Below are 15046 nucleotides of genomic sequence, written 5' to 3' on the forward strand. Positions count from 1 at the left end.
ACCACATCTGGAGGTCAGCGCTGCGGTCGATATCGCTGGATATCTTTTTCGCCCTATTTTCTCGGCATTTCCGACCTTTTGAATTTGATCGAAAAATTTATCACTACAGAAATTTGTTCTTCGTCTTCGACCGTTCGCGGAAAGTTCGCGGAAAGTTCTCGGAAAAATTAAATGAGAAATGATTTTATAAATCGGTTAAAATCTCTTGGTGGTTTGGTAGTAGAAGTTGGTCCATATTTTCCTCTTTTTTTGCACAATATGACACAACCCTGATCCTCATCTATGAGTCATCTCAAATTAAATAAAAATCAGGGTCATATTAATTAGAATTATCATGTTTTTTATATGATTTTAAATTCTAGAGGCCACTTCACAGAATTTTTCTCGAATATTTCATTATTTGTGAGCTGAAGAAATCGAGATTCAAGCTTTGTGGGCCTCAGATTTTGAATTATCCCGCAAAGCTTACATTCAAGTTGACAACAAAAACAACTAAAATGTCTCAAGAAATTAAACTTGTAACTATCTCCTCAAATCGCTATTGGGTCATGATTTAATAAACATACCTTTTAAAATCTTGAAATGCTTAGATATATATCTATTCTGTCCCCACATGAATATTTGTTTCTCATTAATAGACTAACTTTCGTTCAAACCGCCAAAATATTTCTTGGTTTTTTAGTTTAAAAGTTAACTAAACTGTTTTTAACGTCTCCCAACTGACAACAGAAGATGCAACATGCAATACGCATCCAGCGCTACCCAGCGTGAAAACATTACTTTTCCATTGTGGAGAGACAGAGAAGAATAATTACTTTCTGTGATGTCCGAACCCAATACCCCCTAGACTGACCATACCTAAACATTCGGAACTCATCTGTGAGTGTGTGAGTGCATCAGGTTGTGAGTTTTTACACAGGACCTTATGGGACGAGGTGAATAAGTGAAATTAAGAGTAACATGAGATGACTGGTGACCTTAAGTGATCTTTTCTTGGAAGTATAACATTCGTGGAACATAAATACCAAAAATTTGCCACTGAATCACTTTCCTGGCAGAGAATTTAAAACATTCAAGTGGATAACCACATCCCCCTCCCCTCCTCTCCATTCCCTTGAAGGATGCAGTCCCTATGTAGTATGTACTTCCACTATTAAATTTTTTTTTTCCCACCCAGAAACAGATTCAGCCGCCGAAATTAAATGCATTCAAGGCTTTCATACTTGAAGTTTAAGGGAAAAAATCCTTCCCCCGTCAAATTTTACTTTAAGGAGTGAAAAATAGCTTTTTTCAGGTTTTCCCCATAAGAGCCGTGTAAAACGTCACAACCAGATGTATTTTAACCTCAAAACAAATGTGTAGGTATGGTCAGTCTAGGGGGTATTGCCGAACCGAAAGTCATTTAGTCGCTCGCCGTAGTCCTCCGAACTTTTTAACGATTTTATTCATTGATGACTGCATTTAGTTTAGCGTTTTAAGCAGTGTGATACTCTCCAAGTGTTTTTATTGTGTTACAGTTATTAACGATGGCTAACATTGATAATATCTCTGATAGTGAGCTAAGGACCCGACTGATTGGTTATGGCTATCCGGTCGGCCCAGTAACTCAAACCACACGGAAAATTCTTATCAACAAATTGAAAGCATTCGAAAAAGACAACGTGGATGGGAAAGTGGATCAGAATCGGAAGCTGAATTTGTCTACTTTCAGCTCCGGTGAAGAGGAAGAGGATGATTCGAAACAGAGTAAAAACCGGCGCCGGAGCACGGCCCGATCACCCATGGGCCCGCCGAAAAAACCTCCTGCTCGTAGATCTAATTCAGCCTCTAGAAAAGCCACATCCCGAGCCTCAGTAGTTTCTCCTGTGGAATATTCCTCTCCAGAACCTGCCAAAAAGTCTCCGAGCAGAGGTAGAAAATCAACCTATCAAGAGCCATCTTCAGCCGACTCTTCACCGGAACGCTCATCTGTGTCTCGGAAAGCTAAAGCAGCGAATTCAAACCACTGGTCCAACTCAGTACCTAGTTCATCCTCAAGAGACGCATTTGAAACTGGGTCTGATTCAGATCTTAATGATATGGAACCAACATCGTCGAGAGTGCGAAGCTCCTTCTTGAACGACAGCCCTAGCTCCTTGAGTAGACCGTCAACGTTGTCCTCTTTACCTTCAAGTTTGAGGAGTAGATTTTTACCTTCGTCTAACTCTGAATCTGTTTCACTTCGAAGTTCACACACATCTCCTCTATCATACAAACCTTATGCATCTGAGTTTGCCCAGCGTCTATCAATGGGTCATTGTAAGTTATAATCATTTATAATTTAATTTTCCGTTTAAATCATACCTTAATGCCTTAGTCTTGAAACAGCAGCATGTTCAGGTAGATAGTTTAAGTCTCTTGACAGAACTGCCCTCTTACTATGGGTCAGTTGCGCTGGTCATAGAATCGTGTATTGGTGCATTTTTCTGGCAGATCAACTAAAAATAATATGTGCCCAAAAAACAACTTTCTAAGTTGAATATTAACGGAAATATCGTGCCTTGAAAAACTTGATTTATAACGTTATCAACCGTGGTAGCACATACCATGTCATGCACTACCGCGGTAGATGACGTCAAAGCACGATATTTCAGTTAATATTCAACGCACTTAGAAAGTTGCTGTTTGGATGGATCTTATTATTTTTAGCTGATCTACAATAATCAAGTATCCAAACACGATTCTGTTGCCAGCTCAAGTAGTCCATTAGAGAGAGGCGTTGTCCTATTGTAAGAACTGCGGTTTAAAAATTTATATACTATTTGATCAAAATCTACTGGCATGAATTCAGTCTCTTAAGAGTCTTTGTCTCTCCAAACGGCAATGGAATGCGAAGAAACGCTTCACTTTTTTTCCTGGTTCACTGCGCGGTCCAGCTTTATCCTTGCGTTCAGCTCTTACAAAGTGGGTTGAAGAGACAGTTACGCCAAATCGTAACCTATGTCAAGCTCAAATTTTGCAAAAAAACGTCATCAAACATATAATCACCCTTTGAATTTTTTTCCCCCATGGAATATTTTGAAATTGGTAAGACCCATAGCGGATCCCAATCCAACGCGTTACATGGATAAAAAAGCCCTTCAGCATGATAGGACCTAAAAATGTACTTTTGGGCAAGTATCTTTGGCTATTTAAGTCATAGATACTGAAATCAAATGAAGGATCATTTGAAGGTTTGTAGCAAGAAATGTTATATGGACTTTTTTTTATCAATAGAATGCGATGAATCGGATTCTCAACTCTTCGAAACAGTTTGGCTTGATGTTAGGAATGCATGTAACGCCTCAACAACCACCTAGGAGAAGGGATCCAAGCATTCTGGGTGTTTTCAGTGAACAGGCTGGGCTGCAGCAATTGACCAGATAAAAAAGCACCATGGTTCATTGCATTCCCCTGCCGTTCATACCAAAAAGAAGCCCTGTAGGGGTAGAGACCGTTACAGATAAGTCGTCCTTTTTTCTTTGTATTCATAGAATAAAGAATTCCTTATCCTGCACACACAGTGAAAAAGGACAAGTTATCTGGAAAGGGCCCCAGTATCTAAGTATTCGTTTTGTCGCTATCATTTTTTGTAATTCATAAATTCAAGTTCATAATTTTTGTTATTACTTAGTACTTACTTACTTGACCTCTGGAATTGTATTAATTTCATTTGTTTCTTTCAGTGAACTCTGGAAATTCGAGTTACTTAAATGTAAAAGAAAATGATGAAAAAGATACAGCACCCTCTTATTCAAGACTTCTGAACAAGTAAGTATTTCGCACCTTTTATTCAGCAAGAGGCAATGCATTTTTTAATTTTTCACTAATGTCCAATCGGGCACTACCAATTTAAATCACAGTGCGACCAATCTGATATTTACAAATGACGGACTGCATTTGTTTCACCATTTTAATAGAAACTAATTAGATATGACAGTTTTTAAACCTGGTTTGAATGTAATCATTTGGATCAATAAAATTTCTCCGCAGCTTAAGCTCAGCCTTGTTATTACAAAAAAAAAAGAAAGGAGAAATAAGTTTTATTCTTGTGAAAAGTCAATGCATGATTCTAATTAATTTTTTTTTTTTTTTTTTTTTTTTTTTTTTCACTGCAGGCATTTGTTGTATTTCTTTTTGTCAAAGTTTTTGTGATGAATTCTTATTGATTCCTTCAAAATGATCGATTTCTCTACCTCATGTAAAAAATTAGATTGTTATGTCTCTTCTATCATTTTGCTTACATCCTGCCTATTGCTGAAACTAAGTTAAAAAATGATCAGAATATGTGTACTCGATCTCATTATCAGAAACCATTTTTTCCATTACTCTCATATTCAATTCAAATGTATTTATTAACCTTTCGTCTCTTTTTTCATCAGTGTTCGTTCTAGAGTGAGTGATGTTAAGAAGTTGGAATACCAAAACTACTTTTCTAAATCAGCGCAAAACATCTCTTTGGTCATCTTGCTGATCGCAGTTCTCTTCTTTGGGGGACTTATTATAATGTACCTGAACATGCATTTCAAGGAGACTCCCATAGCTAATTCTGGTGAGTATGAAAGTTATTTTAGGGAATCGAAACTTTGATTCTCACTTTATTGGAGATATTCTAATGTTCGATCATGCTGGAACAACCAACAGCATGATTGGCGGGTTGGCCAATCTGTCAAGCTGAGGGAAAATGCCGAATGAACATTCAAATTATGCCAAATTTTCTCGGATAAAACATTCGTATTTTAGGGAAGTTGTCAATATTTTCCTTTGAAAATGCCGGATAACTTAGACCAAACTGCAAAAACAAATACTTGGGCTAATTGAGAGAAAATTATTCCAAAGTTTTACAGAGAATTTGTATCTTATCCAAAGAAATTTGGCAATGGTCCAAGTCTAAAACGGTGTTTTTCCCTAGCGTGGCAGTAATGTGATCCTCATCATTGTGCTTGTGAAATACAGCAGTAGATCAGGGATGAGGTGTGATGGGAATTTTTGACAGTTTGTGCTTGCGTAGTACCCAACTTTGAATCTAATCTGATGTAAACGCAAGATGAAGTGGATTGTGTTGGTGGTTTTACTGAGGAATAGCACATCTCGATTGTGGTGTTTCAAAATTGCGGCATAAATTTAATTTTTTAGAAAGGAAATAAGTTAACTTTTTTACCTGACGTTTTTGTGGAACATCTTCTAAGAGAAGAGAAAATCATGGAAGTTGGAAAAATTACATTGAGAGGTTTTCAGTTAAAAGATAAAGTATGATAGTAAGCCCGTTTGTAAGAAACCAGCAAACTAGAATACATGTTTGCCCAGCTATGTCATCAAAATGATTGATGAGCCAATCATGCAGTTCTCACTCAAGTGAATCTTAATGGACTGATTGAAGTCGAAATTTGTGCAACAAGTCTAAGCTGTTTTATTCACTCGTCAAAAAATTTCAACTCTCTAAAAAACTATATTTGGAGCCTGAACAAAGAAGGTCAAAATAATCTTTGGAAAGGTCCACCCATAGCTGGCAGGACCTAAGGACCTTCTTGTTAAAAATATATTTTACGAAGTTGAGTGGGCTGTGAACTAGTTTTTCAAAAAAGTTCCTCTAAACTTCCAAGAGTTGAGGGAATAAACCTAGATTTTAAGGACATATTAAACATTTTCTCTGTTAAATTTTTTGCTTTTTTGAGGAATAGCCTCTCATGATACATACCTAGTTTACTTATACAGTTCTTCTCCCACAAGCAGTGCAGATAGTAATGTGCAAGGCCAAATTTATTTTCTAAACATCAGTATCCTGAATAAATAAACTCAGCATAAAAAAAATCTCAAAAGTTATCTGTGTATTACTCTATCAAGATTCTTAGATCCCTCACTTTCTAAGATTTTGTCTTTTTCTGCAGTACTTGTGCGCATCAGATTATAGATTCCTTTTTGTCGAACGTGTTCATCAATTATTTTCTTCAAGAAAGCTTTACCTACATCCAAGCAATTTTCTAATTGCGCTGAATTTTTTTTTAATTTTTATTAGTTTCATTTATTTATAATACTCTATTTCCTAAACGTGTTAGCTGATTTGACAGGACAACTTGTGTGAATAATTTGAATTTGCAATCTGATAAAACATCCTCTTGCTGTTCCAGATCTTACGGTGACTGTTTGCTCTCTTGGTGGAAAGGCAGGCGTAAGTAACCAGTTTATATCAAGCTTTTCAAAATTTATTTTAAAAAAAAGACTTGTATAAGGAAAACTAGTTTTACGCTTTTGCGGTTTGAGAATTATGCACTCTTTCAGTAATAGTGCTCTTCCAACAGCTTTGAAATGAGTATTGTCCTTCAAATCATTATTAATAAAACTCTCATGAAGCCTCCGTCTTTTTTTCTAAAAAATCTTCAATGGATGCAAAAAATTGAGTCCAGTGAACCAGATGGCTCTTGTAACACTAATGTGAGTTTTGCACTCTGCCTCTAATGTGGATAGACCTCTTTCAGAGCAGTTTATTCTACTCAGACGCCTTTCACAAGTGTTTCTCTCTGTTTTTGCAGGTAACTTGTATATTGGAAACAGAAGTAGCAAGCTCTAAAGTATTATTAGGGATATTGTACCAGAAACTCTTGGAGCGTGCTGTTGCAGTTCAGTGTGGTCATGGCCCGGCCAGTCCAGTTTTCACCTTCAACGAAGCGTTCCACGTCTTGAAAACCTCTGCAGATTTGGTATGTGACTTTTAAATGAATACAGTGTACACTAATGCATGGAATTTAATTTAAAACTGTGCCAAGACTCTCTTAAACATGCTAGCTTATCAGTACCCCAGAGCCAAAAGGTACCTAAGTACCTCCATTTTAGTTTTTTTGAAATGTCAGGGGAAAACTGCTTGTCGACCCCATTAATTCCAATGTATATCACAATTTTCAAAACTCCATTTCTCTGGACTGGTGTAAGATAGGGCTACTAAATTTCCCACACATAGGGAACCGCTAATGGAAATTTTGAAAACGTGGAAAACTCGGTTTTTCCAAAAATGTGAGTTAGATACCTTTTGGTTCCGGAGTACTGATATGATAAAGTCGAATGCCTCTCGGACTGCATTCCACGACTTAAGTAAGATACTGTTTTCATCATGACAAAACATGCTTTTCCAGATAATACTACAATTTTTTATTTGCATCAACATATTCAAATGTTTGGCATTTTCATGCAAATTTCCGGATCTCTCATTTTTCCACTGTCATTTTTACGCACTTTCCATCTTAAAAATCATGTTTTTGGCAAAACAGGATAAAACATTTTACAAAAATCACATGCACGGTCAAAAGTTTATGTCCTCTAGAGCATTTTTTTGTCACAAACAATACATTATGACACTTTAAACTGTCGTAAAAGGCTGATTATAGGGGTAAAAAAGTTACAAAAATCCTTAAGCCCTTATCAGATGGTCCCCTTCTTTTCCCTAAAGTTTCATTCAAAGAACTAAACCTTTGAACGTACTAAACAGAATAGTGTTACATACATAATAAATATCAATCCTAATTTTGTGATGTCTGTGACGCTCTATTTTCTAAGATAGGTAGCTCTCTCTGAAGTTTAATTTTTTTTATGAAACTTTGAGGGAAAAGTGGGAATTCCTCTCGCAAGGTTTTAAAGATTTTTTTAAAGTTTTACTCCGAATACTAAGCCCCTTACAGCTCTTTAGTGTCAAAATGTAACGTCTGTGACAATAAATAAATGTCCTCTGAAGGAAGCAAGTGGCTTCGCAAGAAATCTATGTCCATTAAAAAGTACAAGTGCGTTTTTTCAACTACATACTTGCTGATTTTCTCAACTAATGATATTTTCATTGCAGCACGAGTGGAATGTCCAAGAAAGTTTGGGCAATGTCAAAATTCTGATCAGGGACAATCCTCAGCTCGGTATCGAACTATCAAACTCGGGCATGGAAATTAAAGAACCTAACCTTCCTCTCTGGTGTTCTCTCAAAATTGCCGTCGTCAGTAGCATGTACTTTGTGCTGTACATAGTAACAGGTAACTATCTTTCATAATCTTCTCTTCTGATTTAGAATGGTGGGCCTCTAGAAACATCATCTATTGATCTATTCATCACATCATTTATCCATGGCCAAAGTGCAAAACCTTGTATCTCTATTGCAATGCTCTAAAAATTCTGCTCCTATTTTATAATTTTTGAAGTGTAAATTGCCTTTTCACAGGAAATGTGAAAATTTAAAAAAAAATATTGTTTGCACAATTTAAGTAGGAAATGAATTTTTTTTTTTTTTTGTTGTAAAGTCAGAAGTTTAAAATTTGTACCTCCCAATCAAAGCTTTCAATACGTAGACAAGTTCAGTGATATTTTTTTCCAAATTTCAATATTAGCAATTTTGAATGAAAATTGTTTCTTTGTAAAATCACTTAAGAAATTGACACCAGTATCTCAAGTTTCACCCATGTAACTTTGGTTTCAACACCCTCAGAATCCCATGGTTCAATGAAATTTTTAAAAGTTCAACCTTTCTCCCCCCTCAAAATTGCAAAAAAGTTCTGCAAGATCATAAATAATAATCTATATCCCTTTCAGTCACCTAATCTTCCATTTTAATGAGGTTATTTTGTTATTTGTAGAAGTAATCAAAGCCGTAAATGTTGAACCAAGCTCCGAAACAGTCATCAAAGAATTTTGCGGGCACAATCCAACTGTTTTTTAAAGACAAATGAAGAAAATATGGACTCAACAAGCAACATCTTTCCGTTTAAGCAATGTCCTGTTTACTCTCATCATTTAACAACTAAACAAACTACATGCAACTAAATACATGTTATGTTCCCTTAATAATTCAGATGTTTTCCCCAACAGCATTCGTAATGGTTGTGGTTGTACAACGACTTTACATTCTCTATAAATCGTACCAAGAAGAGCAAAAGAAAGTCGTCTTCAAGATGGTCGAGGACATTGTAGATCTCCTGAGCCAGCAAGCGTTGACCAACCCAGGCGATAATTTCCTTCTCATCAACCACATTCGTGATCAGCTCATTGCCCCCAGCGAAAGAGAAAGTATGTATTGTATTTGCTTAAATGTTTCACCTAAAGCTACACTGTTTCAGCCTAGATAATTTCAACCAAGAATGTAGTCTTCATTAAAATCTCATCTATGAGCCCGATTTTGGCTTGAACTGCCAGTCAAATTTTTCATAAAATGTTTTTACATTTTGTGATCCATAAGAACTCAAACTCTAACTATAAATTTTTTGTAACATTTTTTTTCTACTTTTCTTGGCAAGTGAATGTGGTGACTTGATATTGGCAAAAATCTTTGAATAGAATCATCTATATTCTGACATTGTGTATTGACAGATACTCAATTTATTAGAAGCTGCTTGGTATCTTGGTAGTTCCTTTCTTTACGCTCACCCGTTTTAACATCAAATTAAACCGCATCAACAAGAATCAGTTTAGTGATATTAGACATTTCCTAATTCTTAAAAAACTCAGTGACGTTCTGACCTGAAATTTTGTGAATGTATTCTGTGTAACTTTAGCGACTTTCACAAATTGTCAAAGGCGTTATATTATTCAGTTCTTTCAAGAGTTCAGTTCTTTTTCAGTTCTTTCCAGCATACTATCTTCTAAGAGGTGTAAAAAGGCACCTTCTCCCAGCTTGTTGCTTTCCTCTGTCCACAGGAAATCTCTACATGTGAATCATTCAATTAGTCTTATTTTCCTTCATCACGGTTGCAAAATCATTATTAATAATAATATCTATTAATTTCAGAAACTGCAAAAACTTGGGCAGCAGCTGTCAAGTACATTGAAGAAAATGAGTCGCGAGTTCTTTGTGACGAAATCATTGTCAACGGTGAAATGTCAAAAGTATGGCGTTGGGCTTCCCATGCTAAACCATCTAAGTGAGTCCTTCGTTTTTATTCCCTTTTGTTATAGGTTAAGCTGAAATAGTGATTATCTTTTTTTCAGGCTTTCTTCAAATTAGTCCTAATTTGGAGAACAGATGATGTCTTTAGTCAGAATATTGTAATATCTTTCAGTTGATGAATGTTTTCTCAGATGAGGAAATTTCGTTAGACAGGGTGAAAATTGAAGTATCTTATGACTTTTCTTTTTCATGAATATTTCATATAAGACATGATAGACTTTTTGCAAATGCTTTAAATCAAATCATAAGTGAGAAATTAGCAATTATAGCTCAGTCAGAATCGATAAGTTTGAACTTCTCATTTCCAAAAAATCCAAAATCGTTGCAGGTCAAACCGACCATCAGAAACTTAAGTGTTTTGCCAAAAAAATACTGGTTTTTATGTGTGTTTTTCTCTCTCTTTTGACATGTAAAAATGGTTCCTCTCAAGTTATTATAAAACATGTAGCGCACAGAGATATTAATTTTACTGTTGAAGCTCATTTAATGTATTTTGACATGAAAGTCAATCCCCAATTAGTTCCGAAACAGCACCACACATCAACAGTGAAACTCCGAAACCACGTATCTTGGTTTGCAATGTTGCAAACTTTCTATCATACATACTTTATTTTTGAAATGGAGAACTGCTCAATGTCAATTCTTTAAAACTTCCATGACTTTTTCTTTTCTGTGCGAAGCAAGTTCTGAAAAAACTCAATGTAATCCTGTTGATTTGTTCTCCTTGAAAAAAATAAAATTGGAGCGGAAGTTTTTAAACACTGCAAACAAGATACATGATTTGAAAGTTTCACTATTGATATCCTTGCATTCAAATGGCATCATTGATGAGTGTTGATTCTGAAAAGTCTGGCTTACCTTTCTATGCACAATAAAGAAGTTCTAAGAAGTACGCATATCAAACGAGTTGTGAACTCTGTTTTTCAATTACTCATTTTGTTCATTGATTGATCCCGTTCATTTATTGCTTTCCTTCCAGCAGACGCAAAACATGGCAAGGACAAGCGTTTGAAACAGTGGAAGGTAGTGTCAACTCTCAACCGGTCAGTTTGACGCAATGCCTCAAGATTCGCCACATGTTTGACCCAGAAATGTAAGTTATGCTCCAAGCTCAATCCTCAGGGTTATTTCATCCTATTTTAGGCTGGTTCTTTACTTTTTATCATTTCATGTGCAGAAGTAGGCGGAGAGGTGTCATGGCACATCTGCAAATTTTCTTGCAAAAAAATAAGGATTTTTGCAATCTGGCTTGTCAATTGAAAAAGCTTTACGCTTTTCCGTAGTGTCTGATGAGAACTTTTTGTGGAAGTAATCATACTGTATCCCAAAAATTTCAAACTCAAATGTCCTGTCCCTTTCCAGTGAACATTCAAGCGCTGTGTCGGGAAATCAATTCTTCCGCTCTTCAAAAAAGGATTTTAATTTGAGTTTTTTTTTTTTTTTTTTTTTTTTTTTTTTGCGCACAGCGCAATGCAAATGATGTTAGTATGGAAAAGTAATAAAATGGAGTTACACAAGCCTCGTAGAAGTATTTCACGGTCTAGATGACCCACTATATAAATATATATATTTATTTTCCAATCGGCAAAAGTGCCCTTTTTACAACAACCAGAAGAAATTTCTGAAGTGATCTATAATGTATTTTTGTATTCAGGAAAATGTCAGCTTTTGGTTGAAGAAAGCTTATTTTTTTTAGTGCAAAGTTTATTCTTGAAAGGATTTTTATTCCAAATGTATTTATTTATTTCACTCTGTAATGTTCAAGATAAGAGAGTCCTACCCAACCAAAATTTGGCCTATGTTTATGTATTATTTCAGCATTTTCCCCACTGATTTATGTTAGAGAATATCCGGATTTCAAGAGGAGATTGAATTTGCTCTCTAATTGCTTCTTTTGTCTCAGTTGTAATTTTTAGTTTGATAAAATTTGTAGGGAAGTCGGTGAGGAGTGGATATCGAGAGTTGAGGATGCCATTTTGGAAAAGTGCGAAAGCGTGAAGATACTCCACATGGCTGTTGATAGGAAGAGTGCAGAAGGATGCGTTTACCTCAAGTGTGCTTCACCACAAGATGCCGGAAGGGCACATAAAGCTTTGCATGGATTTTGGTTCGACGGTGAGTTTTTAACTTTTTCCAGCCCCATTTTTTTTAAACAATGCCCTTTGTAAAGTTACATTTCATTTTCTATCTCTTGTTTTTAATGTAGTATAATCTTCTGTTCAAGTTTTGAATTCTTATCCGAAAGGATTCTCATTCTCATAAGCCTACGCATTATTTTCCAACAGTCCCCAAAGATGCTCAAAATCAGCAGCATGAGAATAGTGACATCAAAGTTTATATTTCAGCTTTAATGTCTTATTTAAACTACCAAAAATCATTGTGATAATACAGAGTCAGAACCTTCCAGGAACAGGGTAAATTTTTTCATCAGTTTTTTCAATTTGAATTCAATGTAGTGCATTATTATATTTTTTCAATTCTTGTTTTTACAGGAAAATTGGTCACTGTGAAATTTTTGAGATTAGAGCGCTATTACGAACGTTTTCCTGAAGCGATTAATTTCAACACCCCGTTACGTCCATCCAATGATAACAAATTATCTCTACAGTAAGTCTAAGTTAAATTTTCTCTTTTTATTGTTTTCAAAATTTTTCTTGCATCTGAAACGTATTGAATTCTAAGAAAATTTTTGCTAAAATTTATCAATCCAATATTGTTCCTATTTATCGTATGATCAGTAAATTTGACGCTAATTAGCACAAAATTGCACATTTTCAATGTGTCCATCGCTTCCTTGCCTTCTCTTGGAAGTGATAAATCGAAAGTTATTTTATACCTTCATTCATCAGAGTTCAAGTTGTTATGTATGTATATTTAATGGATTAAAATAGATGAGAACTCTTGACGCTCCTTCAGAATTTCTTGTAAGTAACCTTTGATTTGTGCCATTGCTCTATCCAACTCCAACTTACCTCATTTCTACTTTTTGTTCCCACCAGGTAAAAAAATGAGACTGAACTCCTGTTTAATTTTCCTGTTCACTTTTGGTAAGCCAATCATTAGTTCATCCTAATTTCTTAAGCGAAAATCTTAAATTTCAAGTCTTAAATTTTACATATCTTAATTTTGCCGGAATACTTGTGTTACAAGTTGCCAAATTTTTTCTCGCGTTTTATTTGTTTAACCTGAAACCAAGCCACTTTCTGTTTTTGAAATTTTGGAAGAATATTGTCCAGGAGCAACGAAAAATTAACCGAATGCTTCTAGGCATTATTTTGCTTTGTTTTTGGTTGAAAAGTAAAATACAAGAGAAAATTAGACAACTTGAAATGCAGTTTAGCTGATTCTAGTGAAATATGACGAATGAAGTACTGATTTTCACCTTATTCCTTGTAGAAAGTATAAATAAATTCTGGAAAAGTTCCAGAAAATTCAGAAATCCAATGAATTTCCCTAAAAATTTTATGCAAGAAAAGATCGATTAATTCAAAATTGCCATTGCATATCAGAAGTCCATTCTCAGCAGGGCTGTGCAAACAGTAAAATATTTGGAAGCTGGTTTTAGTTCACATAGTCTAATTGGACTAATTTTCGCAATTCATAACTACAATTTCCGCCTCATCTGTAAAAACACTTATGTGAATAGGGAAACTAATAGTACGTAAGTTGTTTCTTAACTGAGCCAGAAATTGTAGTTCCGTATTGCAAAATGCAGTCCAATTCCAAGTGATTTTTTATTTGACTTTCACCAATTTCCATAACCTGAGATTTTTCTTTTCAGGTGACTCCATGGCTCTCAAACTTCATGATTCAGTGATTTCCTCTCATCATTGTTGGAGACAGCTCAAACTGAAATCATTCATTTCACCTTTTGGACTGTCTTAGCCATGAATTTATGTAATGTTTTGCATCTATATTATATATCCATCAGGTATCATTGTATGTTTTGTACATCCTAGAATTTGAAAAATGTTTGATTCCTCTACTTTGGCCGTATTACTTGCGTAGAGAATCAGTGTGGAAAACGAACTTATGTTTTAGCTTTATTAGGCAATTTTCCTGCTCCTATTTTGTGTTGTTAATGAAAATTTAAATCAGGATGTATATAAATCTTTCCTTCTTATTATCTCCTTAACATCATGAATATGTACTTGGATTCCTTTTATTGTACCGGTTTATTAAGTATTCTTTAAACTCGCCATCAATTTTTTCTTTCCTTTCTTCACCTGAAATATCTGATTTTTTAAAGTTAATTTTTAGGTCCAAGATTCAGATCAGTAAAACATCTCCGCATTTAAGAAAAAATATACCTTCTCGATCGGGAACCTTTGGAAAAGATCCTTAATGTAAACTTACCTCATCCGAGGTCCTTCCTTTCCAATGAAACTCTTCCAAGTTAAACTAATGTAAACATTATTATCATTGCTCACTTAAAACTGGCCTTTACAGAAAGGTAGTTGTCATCTTAGTAAAAATTTAATTTTGAAACAAAATAAAGACGAACAAAAACGCAAAAAAATTAGACTTTGGGTAAGCAGAGCTTAACTCTTTCTCTAACTTTACCCTCCTGTTAATTGTTATACCTTAGACCTAAGATTTTTTTTCCCCTTTTTTTTTTTATCTTACTTTAACAAGTAGTATGTAATTGGTAATCACTTAGATTTTAGGCGAATTCTCCTCTAGATAAATTATTTTTATTTAATTTATGATTTCACCTTGTAATTTTATTTCTTTACCTAATTATTTTGATTGCCTGTTCTTTTAAATTTTCTTTCTCTCTCATACTCACTTTTTCTTATGTTTGACATCAAAATGCTTTTGTGAAAGATGTCCTCAAAAGGTTATGATTAAGTTTTTCTCTTGTTCTTTTATGTAACTTACCTATTTTGTTTATCCTATTTTAAGAGCTCTGAAAAACTAATAAAACTAGTAACCAAAAGAAGTCGGGCGATCTAGCTTTTGTTCTTTTTTATTTACTTCTCAGCATGTTTGATTACTCTGACTGACGGTTAGATTACTGAAAAGTAGACTGGTGGAAATTCAAAACCTTTCGATGGTGAAACTGGTGAGATGCGTATCTCAGTAGGCAGCGTCGAAGATCACCTGTCTATAATT

At 34.9% G+C, this 15046-nt stretch overlaps 1 protein-coding gene across 2 annotated transcripts; it reads left to right on the plus strand.

Annotated features, from left to right (window-relative positions):
• The first annotated feature begins 1361 nt into the window (after positions 1–1361).
• Positions 1362–14873, plus strand: LOC109041998 (LEM domain-containing inner nuclear membrane protein MAN1). 2 transcript variants are annotated; one of them, XM_019058528.2, is made up of 13 exons: positions 1362–2298; positions 3705–3789; positions 4401–4570; positions 6147–6187; positions 6549–6716; positions 7847–8027; positions 8857–9054; positions 9773–9905; positions 10911–11024; positions 11865–12046; positions 12424–12538; positions 12931–12978; positions 13713–14873. In XM_019058528.2, exons 1-12 carry the CDS (start codon positions 1527–1529, stop codon positions 12932–12934), a joined length of 2163 nt encoding a protein of 720 aa, XP_018914073.2. In that variant the 5' UTR covers positions 1362–1526; the 3' UTR covers positions 12935–12978; positions 13713–14873. The 2 variants fall into 2 exon arrangements, with proteins under 2 accessions (XP_018914073.2, XP_018914074.2); XM_019058529.2 differs by having other exon boundaries at positions 10914–11024.
• Positions 14874–15046: the final 173 nt, after the last annotated feature.

This window comes from Bemisia tabaci, chromosome 6, assembly GCF_918797505.1.
Source record: "Bemisia tabaci chromosome 6, PGI_BMITA_v3".
NCBI lineage: Eukaryota > Metazoa > Arthropoda > Insecta > Hemiptera > Aleyrodidae > Bemisia > Bemisia tabaci.